Raw genomic sequence first — 24,840 nt, 5'->3', positions numbered from 1 at the left:
CACAACAAACAAAACATTTTGTTTTCACACAAACAAATGATTGGAAACCACACCCCAAAAATAATTTATCAAAGGAGTTGGGGAAAAAAGGTCTTGTCATCTGTTATTCTGCAGAATACAGTAAAGAAAACTAGAAATCCTCTAAATTGGTTTTATCATATTTGCATGCAGGCCTGATCCAATGCCCACTGAAGTCTGTGAGGGAGGCCTTTCCATTGGGCATTGAATCAGGCCCAGAGTGTGTATGTAAGTCAATATCTCAATTCTTTAAACAAACTTTTGCTGCTTTCCTTTTGTAGAAGAAGGAAGCATTCTCAGCTGAATGCACATAGAGAATCCCAGATCAGAAACAAACATTTGGAAGCACTCTAGCGGTTTGTAAATACTGAGGGTTTTATTTCCACTTCACATGGTCTCAGACAGACTCAAACAAGACCAATTACAATTTAGTATGCCCAGAGTTCTCAATGTTTCTCCAAAACAAAGAAAGTTCTCAGTAAACACTGTACATAGCCAGCTGAACTGTTAACAATAATTTTAAAACTTCTTTTTTGTATCGTCAATTCAAGAATACCAACAATAAAAGTACAGTACAGGTAATTTCACAACAATATTACAGTGAAACGGATTGACTCACATTTATGTGATGGTACAAGTAGAGCAACAGTATGTACATGCACTAAAGTGCTAGGAACCCAAAGGCATGCAAGTCAAGTATTGTATGTGTATTATACAGCTAACTTCACAAGACTTTCTGAGGCGTTCTTTTCTCTCTTAAATGTGGTGTGTTTACCTGTATTCCACTCCAGTTTATTTAATTCAATTCTAGTCAACTACCTTAATGGCTTTCACTACTTAAAATTTACTGCTTCTGACAAGATGAAGCATGCCTAAGAACCTTCCTCTTTTAAAATTGGTGACACTGACATTAAAATAGAATAAAATTAACTTTAAAAATACCCTAGTTTTACATGGGGAAAACAAAACAAAAAAACCCTCAAAAAAACCAATACCCCCCCCCAAACAAAATAAAAAACACAACAGTGCAAATATAATAAAAAGGCAGTCAGTACTGGGGGAGAGAGAGTGCATCCAGTTTCCCTTAAAAATGTACATTTTATTTTAAATCTTATTCTTTATATTTATATCATTTTACCTTTTTTGTTAATAGACTGTATGTAGAAAAGATGGAGACAAAAATAGTTTTCTGAGCTATGAAAAAATTAAGTTATTACAGGCACATTACTGTTTCATTCTAGAAACATCGCTGTTTCACAGGTTGGACATTCAGCAGTTGAGCTTGAAAACATTCTTTGACCTCAACAACTAGATCTCTCTTTGTTGAGAAAGACGGGCCATGGTGATGGTGCTAAAATGCAAATTACAGTGAATTCTTCCCTTGATAATTCATGCAGGTTTGCATCACTGGTTTGGGTTCTCCATCTGCAGTTCCTTGCTTCCATATTCCTCAGAGGAAGTCAAATCTCCAGTTGACTGAGATTGTGAGGCAGTAGGGGAATGTGAAGCCCATCTTGAAGGTGGGCGCCGATTTGCTGGTCTCTCTGGCCGTGAGAAGCAGGATTCTAGGGACGGAGCTAGTGCGGAACAAGGTAGTTCCTTTGCAGCAAACAGATGGAAAAAATATTAGTGACTCGTATACGGCCCATTTACATGTGCAAAAAACCAAAAAACAGATTATAACTAAGCATCTTGTGAGAGGGAACAAAACCAAGGAGCATACTTTTCTACACACAAAAATATCTACATTTACGTCTGTGACTGATGGAACAGAAAAGGAAAGAGAGAAGGTTTTGATGAACTGAAGCAGCTGACAAACTTCCATTTGCTAATATTCCTTGGGCTACAAAGAAGAACCAAAAGGTATATTTGCATGATAATTCAATAAACCCCACTATCCATCACATTGCTTCAAAATGCTAAACTGGAAGCAAAGTGCCAGGTATTGAATTTGCAAGTGAGGTGAAAACAGGCACATTCCTCTGCTTCAGAGGTCAGACTGAAATGCAGGAAAGACTTGCTTAGCTGGAGAGTACTGAGATGGGACTAGTTACTGCTTCCAACTACATTAAAGAGGAGGCTTGCCTAAGAATTTGAACGAATATCAATCCTTGTTGCCAGCTGACTGAGCCTGAGCTACAGGAATTCAGTGGTACTGTAGGTTAAAGGTGGATATCCACCATCAAAAAAAGGATGAAAATTTGCAGGTCTGAAAATTTAATTCACTACATCATCTTCTCACTGCAGCAGGATCTGTAGGCCTTATGTGTAATTAGAGACAAACAGCACTGGTGATTTTTCACACTGGCACCCTATTTATATTTAAACGTTGACAATTACTTCTAATATTGATAGACTTCTCCCACAGAACGGATAGATTTCATGCACGGTTTGCATGCCCATTATAGCAAGTTGACTGATTACATGAAGCATGGCTGCCTTGTGCTACCAAAGCAAAAATCTTGAATTTCTAAGGCTTATTGAATAGCTTGGAAACTATAAAAGCAAATCAGCCGAGTTTGTCAACATGTAGAAATGTATACACTGAAGAGAGATCACTCTACAGGGTGAAAGAGTTATGTGCAAGTTACAATAATAAAATCTGAAGACAAACTGGCAAAATATGAAGGCAGAACTTATAAATCAAATGATGCTAAGGAACGATGAGCCAAAAAAACCCCCAAACCAGTAGAGCAATACATTAGGAAGTAAAAAATTTAATATCATGCCATGCAATGTATGGAGAGAGAGAGGAAAGTGACTACGAAATATTGAATTAGGTATCATGATATGATACGCAGTGATTGAGCAAGATGATGTAATACAGAAGTATCTCGGACAATAAAATGGGAAGGAAGATGAATGTTGTAGAACAAGAGAGCCAGAGGACATCAAACTGCCTGTGTGTGCGGCATATACATATGTAGGTTGTGGAGTAGAGTATCACCAGAGCTCAGCAAGCCTCTGAGAAGGGCCAACCCCTAGCCTTTACACAATAGGCAGCTAAAAGGGTGATCAGTAACACCACATTACTGTTTAAGATCATGTTCTATTGAGATGCCCTCAGCATTTCTGTAGAGCAGTTCTATACTGTGAATGACATAAGTCCTGGTTAGCAAAGAACCCTACGATCCCTGCAGACATAAACATTTGTACTATAAACTTAAAAACAACACTCTGTTAAAACAACATTAAGATTGAAGTATAAATCAGAACTAGTAAGGATACTGTCTCTGTGTCCCTACTTCACCTTATCCTGTTGTGCCTAAGGGAACACACAGTATGTCGCACTGTACTGACACTTGCTAACAGAAGTCCCTCTGTGCACTAATACCTACAGGAGGCACAACAGGATGAGCTGAGGCTGTGTTTTTCTGGGCTTGTATCTTGGTCTCTATTGAAAGAGCAGCTTTTAATTACAGTTTTCTAGCTTTGTTTGCTTTTAGCAAACTGAAAGGGAGTCAAAATTATAGCAATGGTAAACAATTTTGGTTAACTATGTAATATAGCCACAGATGTTGGTCAGCTTTGACAGAAAGGCATGGTTAAGTCCTCCTCATTCTTATCAGTGATATACACACCTACAGCGCAACACACGTTGCACAAGCAAGCCCTGGTGCTTCAGGGCACACAGGTAACTGGCAGCACAGTCTTTTAATGTGTTGGCTGCAAAATGAATCTTTTCTAGGAGTCATGATTACATGCACATTAATCCTAATGATAGGTCTATGCTCTTAGAATGCAGGAAGGAAATTAAAGAATTAAAAGGACACTGCCAAAATATTACTTTTAACAATCAAAATGTCATGCAACTACCATAGATCATTAAAATGCAGTTATAAAAATGACATTTCCTCTTGGTTATTTATTGTGATCATTGATTGTTCATGTTTCTAAGCTTAGATCATAAAAATGGGCTATATAATTTCAAATTTTTGTTTCTAGTCAGTTTCACTTTTAGATTGTTGAAAACACTGCAGGATTGTGAGTATTTGTTAGAAAATTGTTTCCACTGGAAATCAGGGTGGAGGGGGATGGGGGAAGGGAGGGAATTATGGATACATTTATATTGGTCCTAGGTTTTGTAAAAACTTAAATTTTCACAGAATTTAAATTTTGGGCTAAATTTGACCTGACAGTGTCCCTTTAAATCTCAAGGAAGCTAATGGGAGCTATCAATGTTCATGTCCAACATAATGATGGCAGAAGGCAGAATAGGCCAATCTTTAAAGTGTTCTATTCCAAGTCAGAAAGAAACATTTCAAGGGAAGAACTGTATAGGAATCAGCTGTTATTGGACGTTCTTGGCTACCTCAAGTATTGTTGTTTTTATTGCTACTTACCTATCTCCACTAGCTCAAAGTTTCAAAACTAAAGCTTTCAGACAGCTGTGGAAACAAGGTAGAAAGAACTTACAGCAGTGAGGCAGGCAGGGTTAGAGTCCCCAGGGGGCAGTTAGTAAGACAGTTTGGTTCTGGACAGGATAGAAAAAAAGAAAAAAGAAAAAGAAAAAAAGAAAGCAAATAGGTTGGACAGGGTTTTTTTTTTTTAAGTGAAGATTTATACTCAGCAAGGAAGAGCTCATCAGACGTCCAGGGCCGGCTCTAGGTTTTTTGCCGCCCCAAGTGCAAAAAAAGAAAAGGGCCAGAGTGCCGCCACTTGAAAAGTGCTGCTGGTGCCTAGAGTCGGCCCTGCAGACGTCACTACCTGTTCATATCATGTTACCATGTTATCAGATTTCATGGGAGGGCTAAGAGAAAAGACACTAACAATCAAATTTAGAGCACAAACCAACCAACCTTGCACTGTGTTAGAAATGGACATAGCATTAAAGAATCCAAGTATTTCCTTCTACGTAGAGAAAGATATATGCTATCCTTTGCCAATTCATATTTAGGTCAGAGAAAACAATGTTACCATGAAGGAGGAATACTGCAGGGTTGTTTTTAGCTTTGTTTGGTTTTAAGTGAAAGAATATCTGTAAATTCATAACAAAGAAAAACCCACTGATGTTTTATGTTACTCTGAAGCCATATAAGCCTTTGATAGATATTTGCTTCACCCTTCCTTCTTAGTGCATTTAACAATGACAGTAAAAGGGAGGCTCAGCTGAAGATAAAGCACTTTACTCTGACACCATCTTCCCTCCTCCCAATTCCTGAGTGATTCAGCTGAGTATGTTCAGCAATTATTCAGCCATTAAGAACAGAGTGGAAAGACTAAGTTTCTTGCTGGATATGCCTTCCACGAATATTTTCTCTTCTTCAGCCACTTCAGTATGATAGTGTAACTTGTGTAATGCTCTAAGTACCTGCCAGGCTCAGAAAAGGAATCTTCATGTCACTTTTTTGTGTCTAGCCTGCTAAAGTTATCAATGGCAATGTTTATAAACCCCACGATTGCCTACTACCATAGTGGTTTAGTGAATTAGCAGGATAAGGCACTGGTAGGCCAAATCTGGTGGATATGAATTTGCTTGTAAGCAGCTCTGAGCAAGTTAGAACGCAAACAGAGCTATTACCATTGTGTGTATCTAGATACTGAAAATAAATTCCGTAGTTTCAGCAAAAATGTAAAAGGAAATAACTGGAACATCCAGAAGTTCAAAGAAAAAAAAGCTGCCAACTGGTGCTCCATGCAGGTTTTAAAGTCATTAATTACTCCTGGGGAAATTCTGCACCACTGTGCAATGCCGAATTTTGCAGAAATGAACATTGTGCGTGCAGAATTTCCTTTCTCCCACAGAAATGGGCTGCAGTGCTGCTGGCCGCCACTAGGGACCGCTGGACCCAGCAGAGCCCAGATTGCATATAGAAGACACTGCTGGGATGGGCTGGGGGGAGATAGAGGGTGTTCCTGGCAGCGGCAATTCCCAGCACACCCTGAGGGAAGCAGACAGCGGCGCGCAGGAAACTCCATGCAAGCCTGGGACCAAGCATCAGGCAGAGAAACAGGGACTGGGCTGTCATAGGGGTTTCTTTAACTCTCTAATCTTGGGGGAATTTTTGTGTGTGTCTGTATTGTTACAGACATACTTGCTGACAGGTATTTTGAAATAAATTACCAAAATAATTGAAACTGGTGTGATCATGTAGTGTTATTTTGACTAATACAATTTGCATAATTTTGCATAATTTTAAGATATTGTGCACAGAATTTTTATTTTTTTGGCACAGAATGTCCCCAGGAGTAATTAATGCATCATGCCCTGACTACAAAGAAGGGACTGTTCTCTTTGGTGTGATGGTCACTGCTACTGGCTGGAAAGAGGTAAGTACAGAAGAGACTCCGCAAAAATCCTGCACAGTGAGGTGCTGGCAGCAGCAGCACTGACAGGGCATTTCACTCAGCATAGCCTGCCTTCTAGGTGAGGCTCCGACATATGGGGACAGTGTAATCCATAAGTGACCTAAGGCATAGTCAGATCCTAAACATATTTACAGCTTCATTTCCAACAACAAATCAACATTCCACAAACACGTTTCTTTAAAACCGCACCCCATTTTGGAAAATTAACACATCTGAGTGAAGCTCACAAGGTCACCCCTTCAGGGGAACAGCACATGTTCCTGGGAGAGGATGGGACACTATAGCTGTAACCTGTGCAGCTATCACCTAATCACCTGTCAAAACCAAACATTTACTCAGTGCCGGACCATGAGTGGGCCTTCTCTGTGTGTGGCTGTGCGAGAGCCTCCCATGCACTCCCCCAGGCCCTGCATTCTGGGAAGCCCAGGGGCTGCTTCCTTCTAAAACTTCCCTGGAGAAAAAGATGCTCAACAGAGGGTATAGAAGGGTGGGAAAGAGGCAGTCTCACAGCCTCACCTCCTCATCAGGCCGGTGCACTGAGGGAGCAGATGGAATACATTGTGCAACCCCTGCATGTGGGGAAGCCCTGGAAGAAATTGTACCTGCCTGAGGCAGTGTCTCTCTGGTACCCCCCTTCCCCTGGGGCGATGTAATTCTGCACCACTCCCTGCACAGCGCTCTGCTGTAAATGACACAATCTAGCTCTTAAAAGGGGCATAGCCCCCGGAGTGGCTCTGAGGCCTGACATCCTACAAGTCAGTCAATGGGCATAATTTTGGTGTTGAAAATTTTCAAAGAGCTGCAGTCGTCTGCCATGAGCATTGTGACTATCTGATAAATCGCATCAGGTATGGCTGTCACCATGGCTATCACCACAGACCATGTCCATGTTTTGAAGTTAGTTACTTTTGCCAACAGCAATTTGTGGTGACATGGCACAACTTCAGCTTTTATATACTGGAAATTTGTTGTGACATTTCAAAGGTACACATGGAATTCCAGAGTTTTCAATGATAACTTGAAGGCAAAGCTGAGATGAAGCTGTGAGAGTACAACGCATATTTTTACAAATGAAATAATATGGGAACAGTAATCCATCAACTATACTTCTGGTTTTCAAATAAACTAGAAAATATATAAGCAGCCAAGATAGTCCAAGACAGCAAAGCTGCTTTCTCCACTTTCGTTTATTCTGAGGTATGTGCACAAACCACACTTCCATCAATTTTTACAGATAATGCAAAAATTGTATGTGGGTCTCTCTCTCCACACACACACACACACACACACTCTCTCTCTCTCTCTCTCGCACTTATTTCAATTTAAACATAAAGGGCACCGACATGAAAGATCTAGGTGCTCTGCTGTCAATTGAAAATATGTGCAATAACTATTAAAAACAAAACAAGAGCAAAACTTCACTCATTTAAAACAACCAGTCACAGAAAGAAAAATTGCAGGACAAAATCTCCCACCACTAAGATCCCCAGCACCTCCCCCATCCCGCTCTAAATGCCTGTTTAGAAGAATGGGCATTATGGCATGTCAACAAATTGGTGCTATTGGGGGCCATGGCGAGGAGTGAATTCCAAAATAGAGGGGCCCTGATGATGAGTACCTTGATAGCTGCTCCCTCTTTTATATACCCAGGGGACCTCTAGCTTGAGCACCTTCAATGATCTGAGAGAGGCCACAGGAGATAGGACACTCTGTCTCAGGTAGGTAAGACCCAGGCCATTAGGATTTTAACAGGTCAACATCAGCACTTTAAACTTCACCCAGAAACCAAGAAACAGTCAGTGCAGGTCCCAGAACACTGGTGTCACATGCTCAGAGGCGAGATACTCCACCTAACAATGGGGCCACTGCACCAGTTTCCACTTCCAAATGGATGTGGCTCTTGTAGATCACATTCCAGCAGTCCTAGCTAAAGGTGATAATCATGGAAGCAAAGTCCAAGTCTGGGGGGAAAGGTCACAACCCCTGACCACAGCTATTTGCCTGCTGCTATTTGATGGTAGCCAGGAATCTAACCTAATCTAACAAAATTCTGTCGACAAAGGAAGACAAACAGCCATAATAAGGCAGGAGTAGGAGGGCAACGAAATTTCAGTTGAATTCTCTGGTTGATTCCCTTAACCCACCATAAATCATCTCATTTTATCTAGACCGAGTCTTGGACAGCTAGTTCTCATGCATACCTCAGACTCAGACAGACACTGAGGAAGTCACTCAACCACACACACCTCAGGCTGGACAAGATAAAGGTATAGAACTGGATGTCATCTGCAAACTGAAAACACTTCCGCCAGTATCTCCTCACTAATTCTGCTAATGGTCTCACATACACATTGAACTAGAGCGACGACAGCATGGACACCTGATGTAAACCAAAAGAGAAACCTTTGGGACAGAAGACCAAATATGCAATACTACCTTGTTGGTACTCTCTAACAGAAAGGAATGAGGCCACCTAAGGGCAGGACTCACCAGGCACTACAAGAATGTCAACACCGTCTCACGATCCATTGAGTAGAAGGCAGCTGAGAAATCTAGTAGTAGCAGCATGGAGACCTGGGAACAGATCCTCCAGCCCACCAGAGCATCATGCCACATTTGCAACTCCCTAATCCCTGGGGCTGGCAAGGGGCCAGTTCAGCTACTGGTTCAGCCCTCTGCACCACTTAGACCAGACACAGAGCGTCTCTAAATTGCACCCAGATGCCTATGATCCCAAGAAGGCATTCCAGAACCTGGGAATGCAGAGGAGCGCTGGCTATTGGAATAACATAAAGGGGCCAGAGTGAGGCAGAGAATCTTGACCACTGGTTTTTATCCATCACCAGGAGAAGATCACTGACCAACATGACAGTGCTGTACCCAGGTTAGAACCCAAAGTGGCAAGGGATGTTAGATAACAGTTAATAATTGAGCTTTAGTCTGTCTTTGCATGCTACCCTGATCTGTGTTGTACACTCCCCTTGGCTGTAGCTGGAGATCTGACCCATGATGTTTATGCATATCTGCTGGGATACATTATGAATGGTACATTTTTTAGACAGCTGAGTAAAATAGCAATAGGTATTTCTTCACTGTCATGGTAGGTTTATGCTTTGACCAATCAATTTTCACGATAATTTTGCAAGGCTGCAGTAGTAGATTTCCAAGCTTTGTGTAATTTAATGACTTACATATACAAACAGAATCTACACAGCAGAGCCAAGTTTATTCAGAGTTATCCACAAAAGTTACAGTAAAGTCACTCCTGTGGGAAGGAGAGGGAGGGAAATCAAATTTATGTACTATTCCCTTCATCTGACTTGTTAAAACCAATTACCCAAACTTGAACAAAAATTACCCAATTACCCAAACTTGAACAAGAATTACCCAATTCTTGAACAAAAATTTTATTACCCTTTCTTCCAAGATAATATTAACATTCCCTCAAAATCTGCTGGGCCTAGCACATCTGTATTTTCCAGTGTGATAGGCAACTCTTACTCCTGGTATTCTGGGGAGACCCACTAGCATATGTCAGCTTTATTCTTTAAAGCATACGTTTACTTAAGTAATATTTTAAAACATAATCTACTTAGACTGTAAACTTTTTGGGGTAGGGACCACGTTTTTATTATGTGTTTGTACAATGCCTAGCACAACAGGTCCGCAACTGAGGCTTACAGGAGATACCACAATACAAATAAAATAATAATAAATTAATTATAATAACAATTACTAATAAAAGAACTAATAAGATATTTCCTGAAAGAAAAGAATAATTAATTATAGAAGGGGGAAAAAAAACTCATTACCTCAATGGACCCTGGTTCTACTTTGACTATTTCTCCTGTGCTGTTGTCATTGCTAAGACTCGGTGGGCTGCGTGAAGCTAACCTTTTCTCTTCCTTTAAGGCATGCTCCAAAAGTTTCTTATTCAAGATCCTGGCAGCATTTTCTGTAAGCGTATACCCTGGAGGAGCAGATAAATCCTGTTTGATACTTGTCGCCTCAGACTCTTCTTCCTTTTCCATCTCTGTGCCCAAACGGAGAGGACTGGGTGACCGGCCACGGACACTTGTACACATTTCCTGCATGGGCCCCAGTTCTGATCTGGGTTCTGCTGACCTAGATCGGCTGCTAGACCTGCTGCATTTTTGGAGGGTCTCTTGAACAACAGGGGTATGGTCAATAATATTGAATAAACTGGAGAGGCCATCATTGATGGTGGTATGAACTGGGCTCTCCCTTGTAGTAGTTGATCTAGCCCAAGCAGACTCACTGAATCCTTTCTGAGGCGTTCCTGGTAAAGTCCGGTTATTTGGCTGATCTGTTTTTGGAAGGATTTTTCTTTGTAATTTTGGAGATCCATATTTGGGAGAACAGCACGTGCGTTCAAACTTGGCCTGGACCTTTTCGATGGCAGGGGCTACCTGCCTGCTCCTTAAACTTCTGGATGGTGATGAGATTGGTGTGGAGCCCCCCTTTGGTGTCAGACACTTGTGTGGACTGCTGGTGATGCTGCGCAAGGTTTCTGTCTGCAAGCCAACACTGATCGTCTGGGTGGTCTGTGTCCCTGTAGTTCTTATACCATTGGTTTGACAAGCTATGTCCTTAAACTGAGGCTCTGCCGAATTAGAGTTAGAACGTATTGCATTTCTGACAGAGTAAGCTACTTCCTTCATATCGTCACTCATGTTCTTGGACAGCTCCAGGGTCTGCAAGGACGAGGCAAAACCCACAGCAGTGCAAATAGGATGCTCAATAGGATGAAGACCACTTTCCAAAAAATCTTTATGGTGTTTGGTGAGATCACAGGGCCATCTCCCAAACACATCTGAGGAAGCACCTTTTGTCTCCCCCACATTCCCTTTAGCTTTGGTCACAGAAAACAAAAAGTCAGGCTCAACCGTTTTTTTCCCTCCATTCCCAGCTATCGCTGAGTTATCGAGCCTACGGAGAACTGGCGGACTGTGAAAGACCTTGACCCCCATTTTTTCTGTTACAACGTGACTCCTCAGTGGCTGCTTCTGGCAGGGCTCTGGGCTGGTCATGGTATTGGTTGTCATAGTAACACTGGTGGTAAGGTACCATGACGATGCTTGGAATGGATCTGAAGTTGAATCACTTCTTACTTTCCTAATCTCTGTCCTTTCTGCCCAGGCTTCTGCAGGCTTTTCTGTAACCCCACTATGGATCCTGGTGTTACTATAATCCCAGTTTTTGTTGAACTCTTCAATGTATTTCAGATCATCAGGGGACAGAGGAGGTGTTATATCCTCCTTACTACTAGATGAAGGCAAGGTCTTTTCAGGAAGGAATGGAGAAATATCCATCAAACGCTGGAATTCTGACATGGAGGAAACAGACACTGCCCTAGGGAAAAAAATAAAACATAAATTAAATAATTGAAAACCCTTATAGAAATATTTCTGCTTTAAAACAGAGGGAAAATTAATCCATATCACCAGCTCACATTCAAAATCTGTTTTTTAAAAGTTCCCTTTATTGCTTTTTGAATTGCTGCATAATGCAAACATTTTCTCAAGTACTATTGCTTGGTAGAGGTTTAAAATATGCAGCTTTAGAACAGGTTTTCAATATATATTATCCATGAAAAATGTATCTTTACAACACTATGGCACACATTTTTAAGGCTGCAAATAGCAGAAAAATACAAAGAGAAGTGCTGAGTATCCTTAACTTTAAGTGAAGCCAGTGAGCCCTCACAGGCAGGTGAGGTTGCAAACACTTCACAGCTAGTGCGTGGCACCTTGTGGGATCAGGCCTAGAGGTGGTTACATTTAACTAGTTTGGTGAGTTCAGCTTATGCTGCAACTTAACGAAAGTGAAACTGAGTGGCTAGAGAAACTATGAGAAATTTCAAAGAATTCTTGGGTTTCCATAAAGTTTGTTAGTTTATACAATTAAAAGCATCTAATTGAATCTTCCTATTGCTTGACTGTAAGGAATATTGTAAAACACTGGAATCTTTCTAGATCAGTGGTTTTCAACCTGTGGTCCACGGGCCCCTGTGGGTCTGCAGACTATGTATAGGATTTCCAAAGGGGTCTGGCACCTCCATTTGAAATTTTTTAGGAGTCCACAAATGAAAAAAGGTTGAAAACGACTGTTCTAGATAAAAGGGACTATATAAAAATGTAAATCACCATAATTATCTTTGCAAGCCCAATGAGCAAACTCAAACTAGATGAGCCACCCAGGATTTTAAAAAGTGATGAGATTTATAGAGCAATGTTACAGTGGTTAAAAAAAATCTGTTGTGAATTTTTAATCAAGATTAGGGCCAGATTCAATTTGGCGTATGTTGCAGCTCCACTAACTTCAGAGATAAACCTACCTACACCAGGGCTTAATTTGGACCAATTTATTCAGTTAGGAAAGAGTAGGGCCATACGGAGACAAATTAATTTCTGAGTAAATACACTAATCTGGTTCCAAGGCAGCAAAGCTATATACTACCCTTGCTCAGGGCTTGCGGCAAAGCCCAAAATGTCATCAGCTAGATGTTTGGTGCTTTTTCTGTCAGCTTTACTCACCTTTGAAGATTTCCCTTGTGCGTTTCTTCTTCCTGGAAAAAAAACAACCACCAGTTATTTCCAAACCTTTACAGAGCACATAATAGCAGTATTTTGCACCTGTGGGGCATTTTGTCATTTATCTCTGGATTGCTCCACAAGTTCTTGAAAATCCTTTTTCAAAATGACATACTTCTTCCTGGATAGGGTATTTGTATGGCTATTCTCTCTTTAATATACATGTATGAATGCTGTCATTCCCAGTAGAATCAATAGGATCACTCATATCAGAGATTATACCCCAAACCTAAAGCATTCTTGAATTTTTATAGTCCAAGTTATCACAAAGAACAATGAGCTTTCAATGAGCTTTCTTCACAATTAAAAATTCAAGTTCTGGATCACATCTGCATGAGTGACTTTGCTCTTCGGATCTTATCTGTTTTATATCAGAGACCTAGCTGTGCTGAGATAAGAGACAAAAATGTAGCCCTTTGACATAAGATTTCATTATAAATTCTCTAGACACTAACAAATGGTACCAGTTAAAACTCATTAAATTAGTTATATTAAATACGTGGGAAGACTATTGCTCGTTTCATAAGGAGATACCTACAGATAGCTCACAGGATTAAGATGCTGTTACAACAATTATTCCCTCGTGACAATTCCCATAATCAGCTTTTTTAGACTCATACTTTCCTGATGCAGTTGGTCTAGAGCTATTGTTTTAACGATTTAGATTTCTAATCAATTATACAAAATACAAGCTAGGTAACAAAAATGTACAAGTTCAATAACAAAAAACTTTTAGTATTAACGGCTTTAATTTGACCCCATGAAAACAAGGACTTTTCCAAGAACAATACTACTCCTAAAAGTGACTAGTCAAAAAACTGCACCCTTTGATTCAACAAATCTGATTCCTGTATGCATCCTCAGTTGTATCTGAGGACTAGGTGCCTGATTCTCCATTCACTTACACTGCGGTCAAGGAATGGAGAATCAGGCACTAAGTTTTTACTGACTTTTATTGCTGTTAGTACTGCAAAGCAAATGCAACTGAGAGAGAGAGTCATATGGATTCCTTTTTTGTGTGTGCATGATCAACAGAGCTGTTTATTAAGCTCCAATCAGCTACACCTGAGGAAACCTGCTGAAGAAAATGAGTTTGTATAAGTTTCACTAAAGCATAATTTGAAGACAAGGAGGCTGCACAAAAGTCACTGAGGGCCTAATTTCACATGGAGAACTTTTATTAATGGCAGCGATGTGCGAAAATGGGGACAGGGATCCAAAACCACTTGACTCGCAGAACTGAGTGCTGAGGATACAGAACTGGAAATAGGAAAAAATATTCTTGTGCTTGTAATCTGAGCACATATGAAATGAGCCACTTGGAGAAAATAAACAGGGAACCCCACCACAACAGCTATATAGTTACATTTTTCCCCACCAAGGAAAATTAAATACTGTATGTGTGTACATGTGCACCTTCCCACACACACACACACACACACACGCATTTAAAATTTCAGAAAAATATTCTTATATTTCCTAAATCATTTATCCTTCTTCCTGTTCCTTCCAACCAGCCTGATTCTCCTACGGTCTGTTAAGCAACAATTTAATTGCTGGCATGAGATCACATCTTGAATATCTTTACATTTTTTAACAAATGGTTTGGCACAATTTTTCACAAGCTTAAAAAACCCAACTGAAGTTACATAATGAGGGGGCCTAACAAACGTGGCTTGCCTAACAAACATGTTTCCTGAATGACCAAATTGCAAAAGCAGTCTCTATATATGTGCCTGCATTTTTGGATGTGAAAGTTTCTGTTCACTGTTAGCTATGATTTGTATACACAAACAGCATTTACATGCTGAAAACAGTATTCAGATGTCTACCTGCCTGACCTATGTACACAAATCTGAGTTTTCAGGAATGCAGAAAGTTGTCTGTCACAAAACCTGCAATTTGAAAACGGCAAACAATACAGAAGCTGTTGTTGATGATGCACCTGTCTTTTCAAGATCTGTTGCATATTTGTTTTGTAATATAAATTTAACATGCAAAAAGAGACTAAAAAGGAAGATTTTAATTCTTTGATGCTTTGGTGTATTTGTAATTTCAAATGAGATAGTAAACTGCACAGTTGTGGCACCTGACAGTTTCCTAGCTATCACCAATGTAATATGTAGTTTTGCATGCAGGTTTGTATCAGCCTAAAGTAACTAGAACCCATTGTTTCTGATGGAAACCATGGAGGCTAATGGGATGTTATCCTGGCCTGCTATAAGGTAATCTCACTGGGTCAAATCCTGGGTCTATTGAAGTCAACTGGAGTTTTGCTACCATCTTCAGTGGGGTCTGGATTTCATCCATTGTGTCCTGATCATTTCCGTCCTCATTGCCCTTTGTTATGAGATTCTGGATCTCCCTGGATGTTATGCTGAGGTATCAGAGCAAGTGACTTTGAAAGATCAGAATTACTTAGGACTCCTTCATATCCTTTCTAAACAATCAGCGTTACCTCTCTATAGCACTTACTGTTTTACTGATGTTTAGTGGCACTTTAGGATGATTTTTGAAAATGAAATTGTTTGACGTGAGCATCTGTCAAAATAGAGCTCCTGCCCCTTTTAAAACAGGAAGAGCTTTAAATCCTTGTAATTCCTTGCATAATCAAAAGTAAACAATGATCCATTTCTAACTCTTCAACTCATTCCCCTGGCCCAAAGAACAGGACATTCTTACGGGCCTTCTGGTTTCTTTAGACTGGCCAGACTAACCTCCAATTATATCCAGTGACCTTCACCAATCCAGTCAGCTCATAACAAGGGGCAACATTAAAATTCAATCAAACTCACCACCAAATTACTGCAAGCAGTGTCTAATAAAGCCTCCCCCTTCACATAGCACGACAGCTATATTGATTACAGTATAATTGTAAACATGATAGGAAAAAACAAACATACTTCAGTTAAGCAAGTCAAGAACTTCTCCCGTTCCAATCTCTGAGGCCGAGACTCATCAGATTCATCAGGAGAATCAAGGGACAGTGAATCGAGAAAGAGGTTTTCTGTGGCAGTGCACCTATCACTTTCCTTCAGCTTCGACAGCGACTGATCGTCAAACTGTATGGCATCTGAATCAGAATAGGACCTTGCCCCCATTGGATGAGGCACATGAAGGTTTCCCTGGGTTGAAAATGGACGAAGGTTACTCTCCTTCTGGTCACAAAGAATGCTGTCTCCTTTTCGTGTGCTCACTTCTTTTTGAAGCTGAAAAAAGAGCAAATTAAAACTGAAGTTAGCATGGATTATTTCCAGTAGCTCAACACCTGTGTCTTTTCTGTAGAACTTGGCCTTCTAAGACTTTGGCCCTTCGTTGTGGGCTTTGTAGCTCAGACTTGACAACTTCCAAAATATTCAAGAGACGTGAACAGGTTTATACTATTTACTCAGTGTACAATGCAGAGAATGAGGGATTCTACAATAGGGAAAATGCAGTGTGTTACCACGAGAGGACACTTCAATGCAAGGGACCAGAAAAAAAGTGGAGGAAAATCCACATCAGGCACCAAACCCACGTACATTTTCAACAGTATTTGATTTTGCATTGCAGCTTGCAGTTAGCTCTCCACAAACTACACATTTAGAATTTACTAATTTTAATTGGTTAATTGTGAAAATTATGTTATTTGCCAACATTCAGAAATTATTGAAGTGATCAAACCAAAAGAATTTTTTTTTTATGTTATGTATTTGGAACAGAACAAATAGCACAAGAGACAGAATAAAAGGTTTTCAGCAAGCAAAGACTGACATGGAGCCAAGAAACTCAGGAATTTCCTTGGAAGCAATCCACACATGGCACTCAGAGGAAAGTAGTCTTAGGGTACATTGACGCTTCAAGCTGGACAGGTAATTTCCAGCTCCAGTAGACATACCTGCACTAGCTCTGATTGGGCTAATGTGCTAAAAATAGCAGGGTAGCCGTGGAGGCGCAAGGGGTTAGCTGTCCTGACTGTGATCCCACCTGAGTCGCTAGGAACATATTTGAGGCGGCTAGCCTCTCCTGCTGCCCACATCACCATGGCTACATGCCATTTTTAAGGTACATCTGCTCAAGCTGGAAATTATACCTCCAGCTTGAAGTGTGGATGTACCTTCAGTTCGGACCTCGGCATAGCACTGCTTGGCTCTGACGAAACTAGCACTACAGTATGTGTTCATCTCCCAACAGGGAGCTGTTCCCAAGATTCTGAAATCTTGTCCTTCGTGTTTTTAAATGCCCCCTTTAAAAAAAACCCAAACAAATCGTTATTTGAAATCTGAATTAAAAAAAAAAAAAAGCAAAGCAAAGGGCTTGTCTACACTGACAGCGCTGCAGTTGTAGCTGCACCACTGTAACGCTTAGTGAAGACGCTGCCTACGCTGAGGGAAGAGCTTCATCATCATATGTATTTCACCTCTCCGTGAGGCAGTAGCTGTGTGGATGGGAGAAGATCTCCCATCGACTTAGCGCTGGCTACACCAGCATTTCCACACCCCTGAGTGATGCAGTTATACCAACATAAGGTCGTAGTGTAGCCCAGGGCAAAGTCTGGAGTTAATATCATAAGTACATAGAGTGTAAGGCAAGAAGGGATTGGTAGAACATCTAATCTGACCTCCTGCATAACACAGGTCCTTAAATGTCACACAGTCACCCCTGAAATTAAATTGCTCTCACAACCGTATCCCAAAGAAATGTAATTATAAGCTCCAGGAGTGTTTTGGAGTTCCACCAAAATAATCATGATTGTCTTCTGACTCAATAATGTAATGGCTGCCCCCTTTTAGCAATCTCCAGTCCAAACTCTAGATCTAGATGTTGAAAATTCCTTTTAACAAAGGATTAGAGCTAGATTTTCAAAACTATGTGGAACTACAGCATGGCTAAAAACCACAAGGTGAGCACACTACAGCATTGTCAAACAGCTAGTTAAGGAATTAGGCTTGCAAGGCATGTCCAGAGAAGGTGCATATTTACATGAGAACCATTAAAGTGACTAGTTCCATACTTCTAAAAAATGGAAGGGGAATGAGTGGAGCCACAAATATGGATGAACTAACAACATTTTCCGAAGTTAATAGCATAGGCAACTTTCATTGCAGTTGTAACTATCACACAATTAAAAATGATATTTCCAAAAACAAGGAATGCCAGCAGGAATGTCCTAGTAACTCATATTTGCTGCTAAAACTGCCTGAAAAGGTTTGGATAAGAAGGCTCTTTAGGAAGTTCATGAGGCAATAAGCTACAGGTGGAATTAATCAGGTAGGAACAGAGTATGTAATAGTCAACGGAGGACTTGAAGATGACCAAGTTTTAAATGCACACGTGAATAAGAGAGAAATTTTGGAGCTCAGTGAGTGAATTTGAGATGACGAATACAGAAATTCCATACAGTGCCTGTCGTGTCAAAAATCTTTCTGGATCAGATCCTAAGGTTCTTACTTTTTACTTTTACAAAATTCTCATTGAAACAGTGGGAGTTCTGCTTATTCACAGTTTTCAAGACCAGAAGGAACCATTGTGATCATCCAGTCTGACCTCCTGTATAGCACAGGCTATTGGCCTTTCCCAGTATAATTCCGAGAGCATAATTTTTAGAAAAACATTCAATCTAGATTTAAAAATTGCCAGCAATGGAGAATCTACCATTACACTTGATAAACTGTTCCAATGATTAATTACTCTCACTTATTTCCAGTCTGAATATCGTGTTATACCTGTTAAACTGAAGAGCCCTATGATGGAGTATACAAACCCCTCACTGGGCAATAAAAGGTTAAGGAGCTAGTCTGGGCTCAGTCAGCCCCATCACAACTGCAAGAGATGCATAGACTGGCGGATGAGGTAAAGGGAAGCAGAACAGCTCACTTGGGGGCAGACCAGGGAAGAGAGCAGACCTTGCAGTTCCTGAGAGCAGAGCTGAGGGAAAGCAGGATATCTCCCTACAGCAACTGCCAAAAGGTCCCCATGAGGGAAGGGAGGACCTGCTTTAGATGCACCCTGAGATGGAAGCATTCCCCCGCCCCCCACACATGGACAGTTTGTTTGCGCTAATTCCCCTCCTTTTGTTTACCACAGCAGGCGAGACTTGGAACTGACCTGGCTGAGGGTCAAGCCACAAGAAGAGGCAGCTGCTGCCCTGAGAGAGAGGGAGCCACCATGCAGCACATGGCCACAAGAAGGTGCCAAGCAGTGAGCTGACCTCCTGCACACCGCCTCCACAGACGGCAAACTTTGGACAGTCTCGGGAGGGCTGGGGTAGGAAGTGGCCCTTAAGGCACCCCTGGCAGTCAGATCACTGATAGCCCTCACAGGGCCCTGGGCCAGAGCTTAGTGGAGTGGGAGGGCCCAGGCTTTCCTACCAACATCCCCACCCTGCAGTTTAAAGGGCCTAAGCCCTGACCACTAGGCAGTGTTCCCCACGAACAAAGACCAACACAAGCTCATTATTAACTATTTGTTCCCCATTGTAGTGAGGCAGACTGGCCTCCCTCTTGACTGGAGAGCAAGGGATCACTACACTCCCCTGGCGGACGGGGCCAAACCCACCCCTCCCCCCTCACCATAAGTACTAAGGTGGGACAGGAAATATAAAGGGAGGGCTCTGCAGCTCAGTTGAGTGGGACCCAGCGAAGGAGATGGATGCCTCAGGTCTGCTGCGGCACCTGGGAGCTGAATCTGCGCTCTGAAGAACCCTGCCTCCAGAGATGGACCCAGATGGGGAGTTGCCTTGACTACTGTCCACTGAGTACCCAGAGGAGCCTGAGGACCTTTGGATTTCAGAGATACCAAACATTGGGGAGGTAGGAAGTAGCCCAGAGGCAGCTGACAACTGTTTGGCTCCGTGGCTGACTGCCTCTAGTTTGGTGTTTTGCGGCTGGATCCCCACTGTCCCAGTGGTGGATCATTCCACCGCTGATAGGGCCCTGGGTTGGGACATGGTGGAGTTGGGTGAGTCCGTGTCCCCCGCCACCCAACCCCTGGGGTGGCAGACTCCTCACCGTAGGCCAGGAGGCCTGTGTGGATCTACCGTCCATTGAGATAGGACACTAGACTCCCGGGTGCTCATCCTTCTGGAGCCCCCAAACCATGTGGGTGCTCAGCCCTACATGAACCCCGAGATGTGTGTATTTGCTGGCTGCCTTATCCTACACGCTGAGGCTAAAGCCTGCTCTCTGCTATGCCCCGCCCAGGGGCTAGGGCTCTAGATTGTGTGTATTTGCTGGCTGCCTTGGCCAGGAGGCTTAGGCTACAGCCTGCTCCCTGCTGGACTCCACCCAAAGGGCTAGGACTCCAGACTGCTAATTACTGTCATCCTCAGCTGAGGGGCTGCTCAGTGTACTGCCCTGCCCAAGGGTGGAGACAAGAGCACCAAACTGTTGTTGATTGTTTGCCTCTGTTAGATGGGCTCAGAACTATAGACTACTTATGGCTTAGCCCCACCAGTGCAACCTCAGCTGAAGGGCTACCACCCAATACAGCAAGACAGAGTGGCCTTCCTCCCCACTGACCAAGGGATCACTACACCCATGAAGATACTTATTGGCTATAATCAAATCACCACCTTCTCTTTGTTGAACTAAACTTATTGAGCTCCTTGAATCTATCACTAGGAGGCATATTTTCTAATCCCTTAATCATTCTTGTGCCTCTTCTCTGAACCCTCTCCAACTTATCAACATCCTTCTTGAATTATGAGCACCAGAACTGGACATAGTATTCTAGCAGCAGTCACACCAGTGCCAAATATAGGGGTAAAATATCTTCTCTACTTTTACTCAAGATTTCCTTGTTTATGCATCCAAGGATCACAAAAGCCCTTTTGGCCATAGCGTCACACTGGAATCTTGTGTTCAGCTGATTATCCAACATGACCCCCAAATCTTTTTCAGAGTGACTGTTTTCCAGGATAGAGTTCCACATCCTCTAAGTATGGCCTATAGTCTTTCTTCCTGGATTTACAGGAAAGGAAGCTGCAGTTGCAAGGAGCAAGTCGAAAAATGAAGGGGAATTGGAAGAAAAAGAAAGACGATGCAGCCTCAAAGGTGGTTAAATTTATTCTGAATGCGTTATGGCTGGCAATACAAATGGAGTCTTTATGGAAATACACGTGCAAATCGGCTGGAGCCCTTGGCTATGCTAAGGTTGTGTGACGGGACTAGCATGAGGCATGAACTCCTTGCCCAAGTTTGATTATTAATACTCCAAGCTGATAAGATTTCTAATAAAGTGACAGTCTTTTGTTAAAAAAAAAAAAAAAAGGGGGGGGGGGGAGGGGGAAAGGGATAGCTCAGTGGTTTGAGCATTGGCCTGCTAAACCAAGGGTTATGAGTTCAATCCTTGAGGAGGCCATTTGGGATCTGGGGTAAAAATTGGGGATTGGTCCTGCTTTGAGCAGGGGGTTGGACTAGATGACCTCCTGAGGTCCCTTCCAACCCTGATATTCTATGATTCTATGTAGATTTCAAAAAGAAGATACAGTTACCCATATTAAAACACATAGTGTTTGCTTACACCCAGCTTACCAAGTGATCCAGATTGCTCTGAATCAATGATCTGTCCTCTTTGTTATTTACCACTCCCCCAATTTGTGTGTCATCTGCAATCTTTATCACTGCTGATTTTATGTTTTCTTCCAGGTCATTGATAAAAATGTTAAATATCATAGGGACCCCACTAGGAACACACCACTCAATGATGATTCCCTGTTTGCAATTACATTGTGAGAGCTAACAGTTAAGACAGCTTTTAATCTATTCAATTGTGCCATGTTAATTTTTTAAATCTAGTTTTAAAATTTAAACTAAATCTAGTTTTTTAAATACAAATTTTGGGTGGTATCAAACCAAATGCCCTACAGAAGTCTAAGTATATTATATCAGACCATTCTCTTTATCAACCAAACTTGTAATCTCATAAAAAATATATATATATCTGGTTAGTTTGACAGGATCTATTTTCCGTTAATCCATGCTGATTGGCATTAATTATATTATTCTCCTTTAATTCTTTATTATTTGAGTCCACTCTATTATCTTGCCAAGGATTGATGTCAGACTGGCTGTCCTATAATTACCCAGGTCATCTCATTTATCCTTTTTAAATACTCGCAAAATATTAGCTCTCTTCCAGTCTTCTGGAACTTCCCTGGTGTTCCACAACTTATTGAAAATCAACATTCATGGTCCAGTGACCTCCTCAGCCATCTCTTTTAAAACTCTTGGATGCAAGTTCTCTGGACCTGCTGATTTAAAAATATCTGACTTTAGTAACTGCCATTTAACATCCTCCTTATATACTGGTGGAATGGACAGTGTTATCATCAGCATATATATGACATCATCTGTTTTTTCTCCAAATACAGAACAGAAATATTTATTGAACACTTCTACCTTTTTTTCATTTTTATTGATAATTCTATCATTTCCATCTAGTAATGAACCAATACCATTGAGTAAGAACTGAATAAAAATTGAATAAAACTTCAGGATTTGGGTAATTTTATAGGACACCTCAAACAACTTCATTTATAGTAACTAACTTAGGGATTCAATTGTAAGAAGAAATAGTTTGTATATATTTTTTTCCTTTTCCTTGTACACATGTACAGTTGCAAGCCCTACATGATTTTCATATGTCTTTCTAATACTACCCATCTTTGGAGCTGTATGACAAATCAATATGGTTTACTGGATTAGCCTATAAATATTAAACAATTGAAATGAAGATAAATGACAAGATGACAATCAGTAAAGACAAGTGCAAAGTAAGGAAGGAAAAATCAAATGCACAACTTTAAAATGGGGAATGACTGGCTAGGCAGTAGTACTGTGAAAAAGGATCGAGTGGGGCATATAGTGGAGTACAAATTCAATATGGGTCAACAACATAGTGAGGCTGAAAAAAAACAAATGCCATTCTGAGGTGTATTAACAGGCATCATATGTAAAATACAGAGTAATTGTTGGGCTCTACTCCGCACAGCTGGAGTACTGTATCCAATTTTGGGCACCATAGTTTAAGCAAGATATGAACAAACTGGAGTGAGTCCAGAAGGGAGCAACAAAAATGATAAGAGATTTGGAAAACATGGCCTATGAGGAGAGGCTGAACGCACTGGGCATGTGTAGTCTTGAGAAGAGAAGGTGGAAGGAGGACATAAGAGTCTTCAAATATATAAAAGATTTTCATAAAGAGGATCGTGATCAATTGTTCTCCATGTCCGCTGAGGAAAGGGAGAAGTAACCAGCTTAGTTTGCAGCAAGGGAGATTCAAGTTAGATATTAGAAAAAACTTTCAGACTGTAAGGTACAGTTAAGCATTGGAGAAGGCTTCCAATGGAGGCTGTAGAATCCCCATCACTGGAGGTTTTTGAAGAACAGGTTGGACAAAAGTCAGGGGTGGTCTAGGTACACTTAATACTGACTTAGCCTGGGGGGATGGACTAGATCAGTGTTTCTCAACCTTTTTGATACCAGGCACTGGCTTGCTGCTTTCCTAAACTGTGGCAGGGAGATTTCAGGGACTGGTGCCAGTCCACGGACTGGTCGTTGAGAAACACCGGACTAGGTGACCTCTTGAACTTCCTTCCAGTCCTATATTTCTATGGTTCTGTGGAAATTAGAAATATTAGTCTAAATTTTTCAAAAGTGACTAATGATTTTGGGTGTCCAACCTGAGATACTTTAAAGGGGCCTGATTTTCAAAAAGTGCTAAATCCTCAACATCTAAAAATCATTCTACTTTAAGGTGGCTCAGGTTGGTAATCCAAAACTTTTGGCACCAAAACAATCATTAGTCACTTTGTTGAAATGTTGGCAACAGTTGAAATGTTGGTATGTATACACACATGCACGCTGGGAGAAGAGGGATGAAATGCTCTTGTTCATACCTACAAAGAAAAACAACTTTGAACATAATTAATTTAAGAATTTTAAGTGCTAGGTGGTGTGTTCATGGCAAAATTAAGCTTGATATTATAATACAGGATGATGTCCCAAGGGGTAATACAGTGACAATGACGTTGAAGAGAGAATATTTAAAAGCTGTGAAAATAATTAGGTCACCAAGTTTTTTATGTCTGAGTACTATTCCCATAAACTATCCAAAATAAAATATTTCATAATTTGTATGTATCTCTCTCTCTCTCGTGTATTATGTAGGAACTATGAAGGCAGATAAGCAGAAAGCATGAGTCTGAAACTTGGCAAATATGATTTTGTTATCTTCTAGATTCTGTTTTCAAACATACATTCTGTTGTATTTTCCCCATACACTGAGTGTACAGAGCAAAACACTGTAAAGAAAGGGTTTAGAGATATGCTAATTGCTTCCATATAAAGCAGAGCATGACTAAGAGCTGAAAGGATATTGAACTAAAAGCCTGCAAATCTCTGGTAGTTTCCTGTCAGACAGGGAAATGCTTGCTCATAAACATAGATGGCTTTGTGAATTTATATGGGCAGAGAGCCATATTTTCAAAATGCCCCCCTCCCCCCCCACAGCAAGCAAGAGGCTCAGGGAGTAGCTCCTAGGCAGAGGGCAGGAGCAGCACATGGCAGTGGGGGGAGGGACAGCTGAACTGCCGGCAATTGGTAGCCTGCTGGGCGGCTGCTGCACAGGGAACTTAGGGGAACGGGGAGCTTACGGAGGGGCTGCTGGGCCACCCTGGTTCCAAGCCCCCACCAGCTAGCTCCAATGGGCTGCTCTTCCTGCAAGCAGTGGACAAAGCAGGCGGCTGCCAAAGGACGTTATAAGGGAGCATTGCACAACTTTAAACGAGCATGTTCCCTAATTGATCAGCAATGTAACAACGAAACAATGTTAACCGGGACGACTTTAAGTGAGGAGTTACTGTATTACTGATCCTCTGTAGTGATTTGAGACTGGAACTGGAATCTATCAGTGATAC

The 24,840-nt window shown here is 41.3% G+C and overlaps 1 protein-coding gene across 5 annotated transcripts in view; it reads right to left on the bottom strand.

Annotated features, from left to right (window-relative positions):
- Positions 1-375: 375 nt before the first annotated feature.
- The window catches only part of MTCL1 (microtubule crosslinking factor 1), a 181,485-nt gene continuing 157,020 nt past the window's right edge, over positions 376-24,840 (bottom strand). For 3 of the 5 annotated variants that reach the window (XM_073331570.2, XM_073331571.2, XM_073331573.2), the window contains 4 exons: positions 15,845-16,150; positions 12,885-12,916; positions 10,140-11,700; positions 376-1,617 (listed from right to left, as the gene is read on the bottom strand). In XM_073331570.2, the coding sequence (XP_073187671.1) occupies positions 1,423-1,617; positions 10,140-11,700; positions 12,885-12,916; positions 15,845-16,150 (2,094 nt within the window). In that variant the 3' untranslated portion in view covers positions 376-1,422. Of the gene's footprint in view, positions 1,618-4,434; positions 4,493-10,139; positions 11,701-12,884; positions 12,917-15,844; positions 16,151-24,840 lie in introns of all 5 variants that reach the window. The other 2 variants (XM_073331572.2, XM_073331574.2) reach the window with 1 other exon arrangement.

The sequence above is a fragment of the Lepidochelys kempii genome, chromosome 2, assembly GCF_965140285.1.
Source record: "Lepidochelys kempii isolate rLepKem1 chromosome 2, rLepKem1.hap1, whole genome shotgun sequence".
In the NCBI taxonomy this organism is placed as follows: Eukaryota; Metazoa; Chordata; order Testudines; family Cheloniidae; genus Lepidochelys; species Lepidochelys kempii.
This window is presented reverse-complemented; position numbering and strand designations above follow the sequence as displayed.